Source organism: Tachyglossus aculeatus, chromosome 10, assembly GCF_015852505.1.
Source record: "Tachyglossus aculeatus isolate mTacAcu1 chromosome 10, mTacAcu1.pri, whole genome shotgun sequence".
NCBI lineage: Eukaryota > Metazoa > Chordata > Mammalia > Monotremata > Tachyglossidae > Tachyglossus > Tachyglossus aculeatus.
Window position 1 is genome coordinate 16245903 of NC_052075.1, and position 16314 is coordinate 16262216.

General features: G+C 47.0%; 1 protein-coding gene across 2 annotated transcripts in view; it reads right to left on the bottom strand.

Annotated features, from left to right (window-relative positions):
• Positions 1 to 16314, bottom strand: part of ARAP2 (ArfGAP with RhoGAP domain, ankyrin repeat and PH domain 2) — a 167425-nt gene that overhangs the window by 139504 nt on the left and 11607 nt on the right. For both annotated transcript variants that reach the window (XM_038752401.1, XM_038752400.1), the window contains exon 3: positions 1268 to 2286. In XM_038752401.1, coding sequence (XP_038608329.1) covers positions 1268 to 2148 — 881 coding nt within the window. In that variant the 5' untranslated portion in view covers positions 2149 to 2286. The remainder of the gene's footprint in view (positions 1 to 1267; positions 2287 to 16314) is intronic.

Below are 16314 nucleotides of genomic sequence, written 5' to 3' on the forward strand. Positions count from 1 at the left end.
CGTAAATGGGGGATTGAATTTCTCTTATCCCTCCTTTCTTAAAATGTGAGCCCCGTGGGGGCAGGATGTGTCCGATTTATTTTTATTGTCCCTACCATAGTGCTTGGCACATAGTAAGAGCTTAAATACCACAAATATTATTGTTATTAGCCCAGTTCAATAAGGAGCGCTGTTTCAACATCAGGAGATGCAGAGATAATAGCCCTCCTGCCACAATATGAGCCATTTTGATTTGAGTCAAAACAGTTACAACAATGTCTCTTGAGACTCCTTTTCCACTGAGAATCTCTCAACTGTAAAATGGGGATTCAAAGCTTGCTTCCCTCCTACTTAGACCATGAGCCCAATGTGGGGCAAGCACTGTGTCAGACCTCCTTGTCGTGTACCTACTCCAGTGCTTAGTACAATGCTTGGCACATAACAAGTGCTTAACAGAGAAGCAGCATGGCTCAGTAGAAAGAGCCTGGGCTTGGGGGTCAGAGGTCATGGGTTCAAACCCCAGCTCTGCCAATTTTCAGCTGTGTGACTTTGGGCAAGTCACTTAACTTCTCTGTGCCTCAGTTACCTCATCTGCAAAATGGGAATTGAGACTGTGAGCCCCCCATGGGACAACCTGATCACCTTGCAACCTCCCCAGTGCTTAGAACAGAGCTTTGCGCATAGTGATTAATAAATGCCATTATTATTATTATATTAATAAACACCATTTTTAAAAAGGGAGAGAACACAGCAGAGGGGATGGAAGTTCAGAAGGGTGATGGCCCCTGAAGCAGTGAAAGAGAAAAAACTTTGTGGGAGCAAAAGAATCCAACCCTAATGTGGAGGCTCACGTCACCCAAGCTGATCAAAGATGTTTGTTTGATGGTACTTGTTAAGCGCTTACAATGTGTCAACCACTGTTCTAAGTGCTGGAGTAGTTATAAGTCAATTAGGTCAGAGTCCCTATCCAGGATGGGGCTCACAGTCTTACTTACATGGGAGGGAGAACAGGTATTGAATCCCCATTTTACATTTGAGAAAACTAAGGCACAGGTAAGGTAAATAACTTGCCCAAGGTTACACAGCTAGCAATTAGCAGGGATTAGAACCCAGATCTGGCTCCCAGGCTCACGTCTTTCCACTAGGCCACTCTCTTCAAGATAGCCACTTTTCAACACTTAGAACAGAGTTAAAACCATAGTAAACACTTAAATACCATAGGAAATAAAAATGGCCACTATTTAAACCCAATCCCTTGAGCAGAGTTCATTCAGCCCGACAATCTCACCTCCCTGAAACCAATCCCTTGGACGACGCTGGAATTTCAGGAACCGGCCGGTGTCGTAATATGAAAGACCGTGTTGGCCTGGAAACCAGCTTACTCCGGCTCCTCACAGGCGTCCGACTCCTGGTGGATGACACATACAGATCATTCACCACCATTTCTCCTTTGAATTCAAAAAACGAAGGAGGCGAATGCTCAGGTTCCTGCTCAGGACCGGTCCTGGGGACGCAAAAGCCAAAGGAAGAAAACTGGATCGGATCCTTGGTCTGAAAAGGATTGAGATTGGCAAAGTTCAAGTCTGCTGGTTTGGAGGTTCCCCCTTCCTCTGAATGAGGAGGAGTCAGGCTGGGATTGAGGGTGGGACTCCTACTTCCCAGATCAAACGTCTCGTTTTGAAGACAGTCCAGTTTCTGAGGAGACACAACTTCAGGAAGTGGAAAGGTTCTGGGTTTGGAGGGAGAGGGCTTATCTTCAGATTTGGGAGATCCCCCACTCAACACCCAGACGTCCGTCTCGTCAGGGGGTTCGGCGGATGCTTCCTGGGGTCCTGGATCGACATCCTGAGCTCCGTCGGAACACGGCATATCCAGGTGGCAGGGGAAGGCCCGAACGTCCCTTAAAGCCACTCTGTTCTTGGCTTTCCGAACACAGGCATAGATTGCTGGCACCTGCATTTTGGAGGAGATGATCTCCAGCTGCTTAAGGATACGTCTGCGGTGACCAGTGGGTAACACCCCTATTTTCAGGAGCACACTGTTATTGATTCCCACACAATCCTGTACAGTGGCATACCCTGACTCCAGAAAGCAGGGCAGGTATTGTCCCAAGTTGATGCTGGCTAACAGTTCTTGGATACCAAAGTGGGCTTCCGAGCTGGACGGCATAATGGCGGCTTCATTCCTGATTCACACTCTCAGAGAAGCTCAACAGACACGGGCAAGTTTACTTCCAAATTAAGGCTTGGTCTGCCATTTGTGAGCCGTGAAATTTCTTTTACAGTCGGGAGTCCCGTGTGGTTCAACCTGGAAGATACGGATTGAAGTCGGTGAGGAAGTCACCATGGAATGCAGCGTTTGCGTTAAAAACCACCTTCCGAGACAAATGGCAGTCGTCGCGTTGCCATCTCGGATAGCCACACTGCCTCCCCTCAGCGTCATCTTGGCGCCTCCATCCCATTCTGCCTCAGGCCTACCTGGCGGGAAGGAGGACATCAGCTGTAAAGAATGGCCACCCCAGAGAAGCTCAGGAAGGGTGAGGCGTGTTCTCCAGTGGTCATTGTGGATGTGACAACACTGGGAGTCAGGAGACCTACATTCAAATCCCCCCTCTGGCCCCTGCCTGTTGTATGACCTTGGGCAAGTCACTTCACTATGCCTCAGTTCCCTCATTTTTTATGGTATTTGATAATAATAACAATAATAATGTCATTTGTTAAGCGCTTACCATGTGCAAAGCACTGGGGAGGATACAAGGTGATCAGGTTGTCCCACGTGGGGCTCACAGTCTCAATCCCCATTTTACAGATGAGGTAACTGAGGCTCCGAGAAGTTGACTTGCCCAGGGTCACACAGCAGACATGTGGCAGAGCCGGAATTCGAACCCATGATCTCTGATTCCAAAGCCCATGCTCTCTTTCCACTGAGCCACGCTGCTTCTGCACTTACTGCTTAAGCTTAACCTGCTTAAGCACTTACTGTGTGCCAGGCACCGTCCTAAGCATTGGGGTATAGATACAAGGTAATCGGGTTGGACACAGTCAAACTCCCACAAGAGGCTCACAGTCTTAATCCCCATTTTACAGATGATGTAACTGAGGCACAAAGAGCTTCAATAATTTCCCCAAGGCCACACAGCAGAGAAGTGGCAGGACTGAGATTAGAACCCAAGTCCTTCCGACTCCTAGGCCCGTGTCCTATCCACAAGGCCGTGCTGCTTCTTATCTATAAAATAATGATGGTATTTGCTAAGCGCTTACTGTGGGCCAAGCACTGTTCTAAGCACTGGGGGTTCAGTACCTGTTTTCTTTTCCCTTAGATTTTTGAACTCCAGGTGGAACAGGGACTGTGTCTGATCTGATTGTGTTCAATCAGCGCCAGTACTTAATAAGTGTGTACCACATATGACAATTAGTATTATTTAGACTGAGCTGCAAGGAGACGGAAATTCTGCTCCTCTAGCTACAGTACTCGACTGCTTTTTGCTTTTATCTTGCGTATCTGTCCTTGACTTTCATGTTGCTTGCTTTAGTGTTTCACCAGACCCCTCTCCCCTCTCATCTCAGATGGTGATCTCCTTGAGGGCCAGGAATACCCGTGTAGTCTTTGCCAGTGCTTGCATAGCCTAGTGGAAAGAGCACAGGGGTAGGAGTCAGAGGTCCTGGGTTCTAATCCCAGGTCTGCCACTTGTCTGCTGTGCAAACCTTGGGTAAGTCACTTAACTTCTCTGTGCCTCAGTTTCCTCATCTGTAAAACTGGGGATTAAATCCTACTCCGTCCTACCTTTACTGTGAGCCCCATGCAGGAGAGGGACTGTGTCCAAACAGATAACCTTGTAGATGCCCCGGCACTCAGAACAGTGCTTGGCACGTAGTAAGTGCTTAACAAATACCGTAATTATTATTAGTACTGCAGTACTCTGCACACAGGAAGTGCTTAATGCCGTTTACTACTGAAAAGTCAATGCTTAGGGTAGGGTGTGATGCCCTGATGGCGGGGGAGTGAGCGAGGCACAAACATCTTACCTAATTGGGTAACACTTGGGGGAGGAAAAAGGAAAATTAACAGTTTTGGAAGGTGTCAGCAGCACATTTTCCTTCCTCCCCTTATATTTAATAAAAATAATAATTATGGCAGTTGTTAAGCGTTCAATACATTGCCAAGTATTGCTCTAAATGATGGGGTAGTTACAAGGTAATCAGGTTGTTCCACGTGGGACGATCCCCACTTTACAGATAAGGTAACTGAGGCACAGAGAAGCTAAGTGGCTTGCCCAAGGTCACAAAGTAGACAAGTGGTGGAGCCGGGATTAGAACCCACGTCCTCTGACTCCCAAGCCTGAGATCTTGCCACTAAGTCACGCTGTGTGGTCCTAGGATGCCCTGGTTCCCACGATGAGAGGTTCAAGTTGGATCACTCCAGAGAAAGCCAGGGTAGCAGAGAGTACAACAAGGGATGTCATTAGCCACACAGATGTCATTAGCCACCCAAGCATCCTGGTGTCCCTGGGGAAAACAGAATCCTAGGTTGAAAAGATCGCCTAGTAGATAGAGCAGGGTCTGGGAGTTAGAAGGACCTGGGTTCTAATCCTGGCCCTACCACTTGTCTGCTGTGAGACCTTGGGCAAGTCGCTTCACTTCTCTGTACCTCAGTTACCTCATCTGCAAAATGGGGATTGAGACTGTGAGCCCCATGTGGGACAGGAACTGAGTCCAACCCAATTAGCTTGTATCCACCCCATTGCTTAGTACGGTCCCTGGAACGTAGTAAGCTCTTAACCAATACCACTATTATTATTATTATTATTAATACTGTTTTTGGACTCCCAGTTAATCTCCCTATGGTAGTGTGTTTTTAAATACTGAATGATTGGAAATCTTTGGAACTCAGAAGTCTCCGGAACAAAAACAGAGACCTAACCCATGCCCCGGTGATCAATCACATGACCTCCAAAGGAAGGAAGCCAGGGCGGAGGTGGCGATCGCTGCTGGACTCCGTGAGGCCACCTCCGCTCTCCGCTCACGACGTCTCGGTCTAATGGAGACGGCTCAGCACAGGACGAGCAGGGCAGGACGGCTGCCTTACCAGCCTCACGCCCAAACGCCCTCATGTTCAGATCGCTCACTGACCGTGTGGTCACCCTAGCTGTAGCCACAAGAAGAGAACCTCGCCCGCCATTTCACCAGGGGAAAGCACACCACAGAAGGTCAGCGCACCGCTGCACAAAGTGATCAGCCACAGAAGGTCAAATCAGTGTGCATTTCCAACGCAATGGCAACATCTGAGGTAAAAGAAAAAAAGAAAAAAACCCTGGCCCTCACTGCGGACCCTCTGACGTACACGCTGTATTCGGGCCATTACCCACCCTAGCACACCCAAAATGGCCTAGCCGCCACTGAATCAATTCAGCAGCCAGAAGTCCCTCCCACAATGCGAACACACTAGATTGGGCCCATCTATTAAAAAGGCACCACGTTAGAGTAGCTAATCCCTCGCCACCACCTATCTTGCTCCTTGGAACTACCCAGCCTAGGGCATTTCTGGGGTCCAGATCAAGAACACCACCATCGACCCCAAAGCAGAAGACTGGTTCACACTGCTCAGGGACTCTATCACCATCCACAGCTCTGAGTCTCCAATGAAAAAGTCACTGCCATCCATCACACCACTTTTGCCGTTGCTTAGGCACCAGGGCAGAAGAAGATGAAAATGGTGGCACAAGTTGTACAGTCACACATTCTCCTGCCCACCTACGGGGGCATTGGGTACAGCAGTGTGGAGGAAGGGGACACAGGACAAACACTGGAACCTCCAAAAGGGCAGGGATCAGGTAATTTAAACACAAGAATAATAATAATAATGGTGCTTATTAAGTATTATGTTATTTGTACTCTCCCAAGCCCTTAATATGGATGTAGAGAAGAAGTGTGGCCTAGTGGACAGGGCACAGGCCTGGGGGTCAGAAGGATCTGGGTTCTAATCCCAGCTCTGCCACTTATCTGCTGTGTGATCTGGGGCAAGTCACTTCACTTCCCTGGGCCTCAGTTTCCTCGACTAGAAACTAGGGATTCAATCCTTGTTCTTCTTCCCACTTAGACTGGGAGTCCCCTGTAGGCCAGGGACTGTGTCCAACCTAATTAACTACTCCAGTGCTTGGAACAGTACCTGATATTTTAAGCACTTAACAAATATCATAATCATCATCATGGAGTGGGGGAGAGAGCTGGTATAATAATAATAATGGCATTTATTAAGTGCTTACTATGTGGAAAGCACTGTTCTAAGCTGTTCCCCCTGACCTCTACCTAGATACTTCTCTATATTCTAAACCATCCACACGTACCCTTGGGATTTTCATTCAGCTCCATGCTTTCAAGAGCATCTCTACTAGTTTGGGGAAGGGTGACGGGGTTATGATATTTGTCAAGTGCTTACTATGTGTCAAGCACTGTTCTGAGCCCCAGGGAAGATACAAGTTAATCAGGTCAGACACAGTCCCTGTCTCAGATGGAGCTCACAGTTAAAGTAGAAGGCAGAACCAGTTTTGAATCCCCATTTTACAGCTGAGGAAACTGGGGCCACACTGGTTCCACCTAGGGAAACATGAAGGACTGGTTGTCAATTGTTCTCAATGAAGACCCCGCTAATGGTGAAATTCACCTATGGGTATATCTCTATCTATAGAGAAGCAATGTAGCCTAGTGGAAAGAGCACAGGACTGTGAGTCAGAAGGACCTGGGTTCTAATCCCAGCTCTGCCTCGTGTCTGGTGTGTGACTTTAGGCAAGTCACTTCACTTCTCTGTGGCTCAGCTACCTCATCTGTAAAATGGGGATTAAAACTGTGAACCCCACGTGAGACATGGGCTGTGTCCAAACTAATTAGCTTGTATCTGCTTCAGCGCTTAGTACAGTGCCTGGTACATAGTAAGTGCTTAAATGCCATTAGAAGAAGTGTACCTGGAAGCCAATGGGGGACCCACAGGTCCTACGCTGTTGCCTCCTTGTCTCAGGATTCTGATCAGTCAGTCTATCACTGGCATTTATGAAAGCTTACTGTGCGCAGAGCATTGAACTACGTGCTTGGGGGAGTCCAATATAATAGAATTGGTAGACAAGTTTCCTGCCCACATTGAGCTTACAGTCTAGATTCAAGCTCTCATCCTATCCCGTCTGGACTACTGCACTAGCCTTCTCTCGGATCTCCCATCCTCGTGTCTCTCTCCACTTCAATCCATACTTCATGCTGCTGCCCAGATTATCTTTGTCCAGAAACGCTCTGGACATATTACTCCCCTCCTCAAAAACCTCCAATGGCTACCGATCAATCTGCGCATCAGGCAGAAACTCCTCACCCTGGGCTTCAAGGCTCTCCATCACCTCGCCCCCTCCTACCTCACCTCCCTTCTCTCCTTCTACTGCCCAGCCCGCACCCTCCGCTCCTCCACCACTAATCTCCTCACCGTACCTCGCTCTCGCCTGTCCCGCCATCGACCCCCGGCCCACGTCATCCCCCGGGCCTGGAATGCCCTCCCTCTGCCCATCCGCCAAGCTAGCTCTCTTCCTCCCTTCAAGGCCCTGCTGAGAGCTCACCTCCTCCAGGAGGCCTTCCCAGACTGAGCCCCTTCTTTCCTCTCCCCCTCGTCCCCCTCTCCATCCCCCCGTCTTACCTCCTTCCCTTCCCCACAGCACCTGTATATATGTATATATGGTTGTACATATTTATTACTCTATTCATTTATTTATTTATTTATTTATTTTACTTGTACATTTCTATCCTACTTATTTTATTTTGTTGGTATGTTTGGTTCTGTTCTCTGTCTCCCCCTTTTAGACTGTGAGCCCACTGTTGGGTAGGGACTGTCTCTATGTGATGCCAATTTGTACTTCCCAAGCGCTTAGTACAGTGCTCTGCACATAGTAAGCGCTCAATAAATACGATTGATTGATTGATTGATTAGAGGGAGAGACAGACATTAATATAAAATTATGGATATGTAGCTACTTCTGCAAAACAGCTGCCCCTTTCTCGACAGCAGGGCATCAAGCTGTTTCGGGACAACTCACTGAGTTTTCGGCTGAGCTGAGACATTGTCCTCGAATTGTTCATTCATTCATTCAATTGTATTTATTGAGTGCCGTGTGCAGAGCACTGTACTAAGCACTTGGGAGAGTACAATACAATAGACATTCACTGCCCACAACAAACTTACAGTCTAGAGGTTTTGTTACACTGTAGCCTTCAAATGTTTGCTCGAACTTTTGATTTCTCTGTCTCAGCTTAACATACAGGAGCTGTGGGAGATGTCCATTCTCCTCACAGGTTCCACCCATGTGAGCATAACTTCAATGCTAGGAGACTGCCTTCTCTCCGTAGCTTCATTCACTCAGTTGTATTTACTGAGTGTTTACTGTACGCAGGGCACTGTACTAAGTGCTTGGGAGAGTACAATACAACAATAAACAGACATTCTCTACCCACAACGAGGTTTCAGTCTGAGGGTGAGGGGAATGGGGGACAGACATTAATGTAAATAAATAAACTACAGATATGTACACAAGTGCTAAGGGCTGGGCGGATGGGATTTCAACAAAGGGAGCAAGTCAGATGATGCAGAAGGGAGTGAGAGAATAGGAAAGGGGTGTCTCATCAGAGAAGGCCTTTTGGAGAAGATGTACAATCAAGAGGCCTCAGCAGATCCTTCTAGAGGTAGAGAAAGACATTAATATAAATAAATGATTTAGGGCTATAAATTATCCCAGAGCTATACAAGCTTAGACAAGACACATTTCCTTTCTTTTTTTCGAACACTGTCAGTCATTTGGTGCAAGAGGGTCATAATACCCTCGGTAAAATTTTTACTCCTTTTAGAAAAACTTGATTGTTACAGTTCCAGCCTTTATTTGATATTGGGTAGAGACCACGAGTGAAGCTAATAGAACTCCAGAAGACAAGAAATTGCCACTGGAATTTCCCTTTTACACAAAACCTCACCAAAGCTTAGAGTGTGCCCACAAAGTCATTGGGACAACCAAAATGACGCAAGCCTGGATATCGGCACGGCATTCGGTTCAGGGAAAATACTATCTTAGATTCCCCATCTGCTCGGCAAATCCAACATCCAAATCAAACCAGGAAGTCCCCAACTAATGGAGGTTGAGCAAAGCTGTGGTAAAGGGCATTCAAACTCTGAAACTAAGAGGGTATGCAATGGCTGACAATCTTCTGAGAGACTCCAAACTTCCCCCAGGGGACCAAAAGTGAAAGGCAAAGTGATGTTCAGATCATCTCCATCGATGTCATTTAATGAATGCTGTCTGTGAGCAGAGCACTGTAATATGCACTTGGGAAAGTACACTACAGTAGAGCCTCAAGCAGAAACTCCTTAACATTGGCTTTAAAGCTTCTTGCCCCCTCTTACCTTACCACCCTGATTTCCTACTACAATCCAGGTAGTACACTTCATTCAACTAACGTCAGCCTACTCACTGTACTTCAACCCCATCTATCTCGCCGCCAACCTCTCGCCCACATCCTGCCTCTGGCCTAAAACACCCTCCCTCTTTATATCTGACAGATGATCACTCTCCCTACCTTCAAAGCTTTATTTAAAACATATCTCCTGCAAGAGGTCTTCCCCAACTAAGCCCTCATTTCCTCTTCTCCCACTCCCTTCTGTGCTATCCTTACATTTGGATTTGCTCCCTTTATTCACCACTCCCTCAACCCCACAGCACTTATTCATTCATGCAATCGTACTTATTAATTAATCATACTTATTGAGCACTTACTGTGTACAGAGCACTGTACTAAGCACTTGGGAAAGTCCAACACAACAATAAACAGTGGCATTCCCTGCCCACAACGAGCTCACAGTCTAGAGGACTGTACACTTATGCACATATCGATAATTTATTAATATTAATGCCTGTCTCCCCCACTGACCCATAAGGTCATTGTTGGTAGGGAACAGGTCTACCAACGCCGTTATATTGTACTCTCCCAAGTGCATAGAACAATGCTCTGCACATGGTTAGTGTTCAATAAATATGATTGATTGATTGAAAGGTAGGTATGCTCTGTGCCTTGAAGAAGCTTATATAACTCGGTGTGAAAGTTAACAGATGGAAACTGGTTTTCACTTAGTATAACAGCAAGCAAGTGAAAGGGCTCCTGAGACCACCCCAGGATTACCTCCTGGTCATTCCTTTTCAAGAGTGAATTCTGGAAACTGAGGCTTCCCACATCACTTTGAACATCACTTTATATCAATGTCCATTTCCCCCTCTAGACTGAAAGTTCATGGTGGGCAAGAAATGTGTCTGTTATATTGTACTCTCCCAAGCACTTAGTACAGGGCTCTGCACACAGTAAGCACTGAATGAATATCATTGACTTGGAACAGCACTGAAATCATTCATTCAATCATATTTTGGGGGCACTTACTGTGTGCAGAGCACTGTACTAAGCACTTGGGAGAGTACAATATAACAACAAGCAGAAACATTCCCTGCCCACAACAAGCTTTAGCTCATCAGAGACCTAGCCTAACCCTTCCAACGAAATGAATCCCAGGCATGAAGCCACACATAGGGAAGCAGCGTGGCTCAGTGGAAAGAGTACGGGCTTTGGAGTCAGAGGTCATGGGTTCGAATCCCGGCTCCGCCACATGTCTGCTGTGTGACCTTGGGCAAGTCACTTAACTTCTCTGAGCCTCAGTTACCTCATCTGTAAAATGGGGATTAAGACTGTGAGCCCCACGTGGGACAACCTGATCACTTTGTATCCCCCCAAGCGCTTAGAACAGTGCTTTGCACATAGTAAGCGCTTAACAAATGCCAACATTATTATTAATGCCCACTCTAGTTTTTATGCCAGTATGGTATTGTTAATGCCCTTGTTCCCAAAGATTACCATCTTCTTTCATTAAAATCTATGTCATGCGCTGGCAGCTTAGGCCTTACAGAATCTGTATCACCTCTTTATGGGATCCATAAAATTATCATATCCAAATCTTTGTTTTGTGGAGATTGATTATCCAGGCTCTAGATCAAGGGCCGATCACATTTTCTTGCAGAAGAGCCAAACAGATTGATATCTCGGAGCAGTTGTGCACAAAGAGCCAATCATTCAATGTAAACACACATTATTGTGTGTTTACTAGTTCACTGTGCATTTAAGGGTTGGAAATGTTCTGTCCTCCCAGGCCAGGGAGAGGTTTGGCCTATGTGGCTCAGGGGCAAGGAGATGGCTTCCTAAGGGTGTGAGGTGGGCAATTAAGATCTACCCCACCCTTCCTCCTGGTCCTGCCAGCTGGGTCCCACCTTCCTCCTCCTTTTCTGGCTCCAAAGAGCTGCTGAGGCTACAGGGGCCTACAGAGTGAGCAGGGATTCCCCTCAGCAAAACGGCAGAGCCCGCTCCTCAGGGCCGAAGGAGACAAGATTTTCCCCATACAAATGATGCAAGGAGGCTGATCCTCACCAGGGGCCGTCCGCCAGGCCCTGGAGCCCCCCTGGGCTTTCCCCTGCCCCAGGGACCGCAAAAGTACAAAACGAGGTCTGTGGCCTTTTGGGGATTGGGGACTATTGCCTCATCTGGTGGAAGGCCACAGATGAGACACTTCTACTCTTCCTCCCAGGCCCCAGAGGGGCTATACGGAATCCACTAGCCCAGCGCCATTTGTTACAGCGGCACTGCGTACGGTGGGGTGCTCGAATTAGCTGAAGCTCTGGGCGGTAGTTTCACTTGTCTCTCCACCAGCTCGATGGAGCCAAATCTGGTTCCCAGAAAAGCAGAGAGATGTCCAGAACCATAGGCTGCTGATCCAACCAATCAATCAAAGGTATTTACTGAGCGCTTATTCTGGGCAGACCTTTCTTGCATTCTTTCACAGCACTGAGTACAGTGCTCTGCACTTAACACTTGGGAAAGTAGGACAGAGTTGATCCCTGCCCACAAGGGCTTATAGTCAAAAGGAGGAGACAGACACTCTGTGCCTCAGTTACCTCATCTTTCAAATGTTTTGTTTCAAATGTTAAGATTGTGAGCTCTATGTGGGACAGGGACTGTGTCCAACCCGATTTGCTTTTACCTACCCCAGAACTTAAAACAGTGCTTGACATATAGTAAGCGCTTAACAAATACTATTAAAAAAAAAAAGAGGGGAGAAGCGTTGGAAGGCGTGGAAGATAACAGTTTGGGAAACCAATCTGGGGCCCAGAAAAGGAAATAGAACAGGTCGAGGAAAGGAAGTGACTCAGAGGAAAGGGAGCTAAAAGGAACGTAATGGGAGAAAAGCATCATGGAACTAGACTGTAGGCTCATTATGGGCAGGGAACGTGTCTACCAACTGTTTTATTGTACACTCCCAAGCATTTAGTACAGTGCTCTGCATCAGTAAGCATTCAATAAATACGATTGATTGATTGATTGGAACAGGCTCCTTGAAGGATGTCAATGGAGCGGAGACCACTGGAAGATTTTGTAGCACGAGACTGGCCCTCTTTAGAAGTGTTCCTTCTTGAGATGCTGGCTCTTAATACCTGGAAATAAGGGAGGCAGAGCAGTCTAGTGGTTAGAGCACTGACCTGGAGTCAGAAGACCTGGGCCCTAATCCTAGCTCTGCCACTTGCCAGCTGTGGGACCTTGAACAACTCACTTTTCTGTGCCTCAGTTTTCTCACCTGCAAAGTGGGGAATACCTGTTCTCCCTCCCCTTTAGACTAGGAGGCCCATATGGGACAGGAACTCTGTCCAATTTGTATATTTTATAAGCTCATTGTGGGCAGGGAATGTATTTGTCTTTTGTTATATTGTACCCCCCAAGCACTTAGTACAGAGCTCTGCACGCAGTAAGCGCTCAATAAATACAATTGAATGACTATAACATCTCAACGCTTAGTACTGTCAGCACTAAACATGCCAATTGGCAGTATTGCTATTATCAGTATTGGAAACAAAGCATCATCTGATTTTCACTCAAGAGGAGCATGGGGTTGTGGGGGAGCTCCTTTCAACAACTCTCCATCCAGCTGGGTCATATTTACATTTTAAGGATTAGATGACATCTTATTCACTAAGCATAGGCTAATCTCCTCGGACTCCATCAGTCTTTGACTTGCCCGTGATGAGTCTATTTCCCAAAGCTGTCCATCTAGTTTTGGCGTTAATTGTCTGGCATTGAGGAGCTTTGTTTAAACCCTGGATTGAAAGATCCTTGAAGCAAAGGGTTTTAATTCCTCTGCAACCAAAAGTGCATCTTAAAATGAGAGGAACCAATCAATGGTATTTTGTTGAAGGCTTACAGTGTGCAAAGCACTGTACTAAATGCTTGGGAGAGTACAGTCAACAGAGATTGTAGACAAGATCCCTGACTATATGAGCCTATAGCCTAGAGGAAGCAGAATAGTATTCAATGGACAGGGCTCATACTAAGCCCTGGAGACAGATACGCTCTTAAAAATTTGGGGCCTTGAGAGGCATAGAGAGGGTGATGAGAGCAGGGGCTTTGAGATGAATGATTTATATTTTTTTAAATGGCATTTATTAAGTGCTTACTCTTTGTCAGGCACTTTCTAAGTGCTGGGGTAGATCTAAGCTAATCAGGCCAGATGCAGTCCATGTCCCACGTGGGACTCACAGTCTTATTCCCCATTTTACAGATGAGTTAACAGGCACAGAGAAGTTTAACAGGCCCTACACTCCTTCCCTGGGAGTTTGCGTGGGGCACAGCAGGCAACGGACACAAAAAAGAGTTCACAAGAAGCTTGCTTTCCACTGCCGATTCCTCCTATGGTCTGAAGGATGAGAAGAACTTTCAGAAAGCTTGACTCAGGACTCTTAGGTGTCTCCTTCTCCTGGGCCAGCTCAGGAGTTCTCTGTTAAGGAACCAGGCCCCCAGAGCACATCTCAGCCCTTCTCCTCAGCTGTGACTTTTCTGTTTGGGTTTGAGGACAGCAGGCATAGTGATGGGGCGGAGGAGGTGAAAAGAGGGGAGTGAAGGCCCTGTTGATCATCTCCTTTCTCTGGCAAAGCCCCTCGTACCTCAACTCCAGTGGAGTGAAAGTGACAGGAGCCAAGGGTAAGGCAGACGGACCTGGGGACCACACCCTCACTCATATCAATCAATCAATAGTAGTTATGACACCCTTTCTTTATGCAGAGCTCTGTACTAAGCGCACTTGGGAGAGTACGGTACAACAGAATTATTGGACATGTTCCCAGCCCATAACGAGCTTACTGTCTAGAGATATGATAAAAAAAAATTGGGGTATTTAAGCGCTTACTACATACCAGTCCCCGTACTACGTGCTGGGGTGGGTACAAGATAAGCTAATTGGACAGACACTGTCACTGTCCCACACGGGGTTCACCATCTAAGTGGGAAGGAGACCCTATATTATATCTGAAGACCCTGAGGTTCAAGGAAGGCAAGTAACTTGCCCAAGGTCACAGAGCAGGTAAGTGACAGAACTGGAATTAGAACCCATGCCTTCCAACTCTTTCTGCTCTTCCCACTAAGTTACACTGCTCCTCATGTGCGCATCCTTCTTGCTAGCAGTGGGATTGACCCTCCTGAATGTGTACTCAAGTCAAAGTCAGGAATACAACCTTTTTCTATCGAAAGTGGTCCCAAACACACAACGCAGGCAAACAGGAGGACCAGCAAATGAATCAATGGTATTTTTTGAGTGTTTACTGCATGAGGAGTACGTACTAAGTGCTTGGGAGAGTACGATAGATTTGGTAGATGTGATCACTGCCCGCTAGGACTTTACGAAGTCCTGAACCCAAACAAGATAACCTGGGTACATTGGACATTCGTCCCTCATCTCCCTCTAGGAAGGACCTGGCCAACTGCTTCATCTGGATCATCCAAGTCCCACATTCACATCCATCCTTCAATCCTCACCTGAAGCACAAGGTCCACTGTACTAAATGAACCAGGAGGAAGCAGAGGGGCCTAAGGGAAGGAGCAAAGGATGGGTTCTAATCCCAGCCCTGCCACTAATCTGCTGTGTGACCTTGGAGAAGTCACTTAACGTCTCTGGGCCTCAGTTACCTCATCTGTAAAGTGGAGATTAAGACCGCGAAAGTAGCATGGCTCAGTGGAAAGAGCATGGACTTTGGAGTCAGACGTCATGGGTTCAAATCCCAGCTCTGCCAACTGTCAGCTGTGTGACTTTGGGCAAGTCACTTAACTTCTCTGTGCCTCAGTTACCTCATCTGTAAAATGGGGATTAAAACTGTGAGCCCCCCGTGGGACAACCTGATCACCTTGTAACCTCTGCAGTGCTTAGAATGGTGCTTTGCACATTGTAAGCGCTTAACAAATACCATCATTATTATTATTATTATTATTATTATTTGGGTACCCTTTCACCCTTAAGCACTTGATATTCATCCCACTTTCTGTCCCACGGCACTTATGTACAAATATTAGGGGACAAATTATGTATAGGGGACAATATTATGTACAAATATTAGTTAGGGGAACTACAGCCTGACCAATACACTGGGTCCATGCTCACTTATCTTTTATCTACTCCACTACTTTGTTCAGTACCTGGCACTTGGCAAATTCATTCATTCAATCATATTTATTGAGCGCTTACTGTGTGCAGAACACTGTACTAAGCCCTTGGGAAGTACAAGTTGGCAACATATAGAGACGGTCCCTACCCAACAACAGGCTCACAGTCTAGAAGGGGAGACAGACAACAAAACATATTAACAAAATAAATAGAATAGTAAATATGTACAAGTAAAATAGAGTAATAAATCTGTACAAACATATATACAGGTGCATGGGGAAGGGAAGGAGGTAGGGCAGCGGGGATGGGGAGGGGGAGAGGAAGGAGCGGGGTCAGTCTGGGAAGGCCTCCTGGAGGAGGTGAGCTCTCAGAAGGGCTTTGAAGGCAGGAAGAGAGCTAGCTTGGTGGATGTGCGGAGGGAGGGCATTCCAGGCCAGGGGGAGGACGTGGGCGGGAGTCGACGGCGAGACAGACGAGAACGAGGCATAGTGAGGAGGTTAGTGGCAGAGGAGTGGAGGGTGTGGGCTGGGCTGTAGAAGGAGAGAAGGGAGGTGAGGTAGGAGGGGGCGAGGTGATGGACAGCCTTGAGGCCGAGAGTGAGGAGTTTTTGCCTGATGCATAGGTTGACTGGTAGCCACTAGAGATTTTTGAAGAGGGGAGTAACATGGCCAGAGTGTTTCTGCACAAAGATGATCCGGGCAGCAGCGTGAAGTATAGACTGAAGTGGGGAGAGACAGGAGGATGGAAGATCAGAGAGGAGGCTGATGCAGTAATCCAGTTGGGATAGAATGAGAGATTGAACCA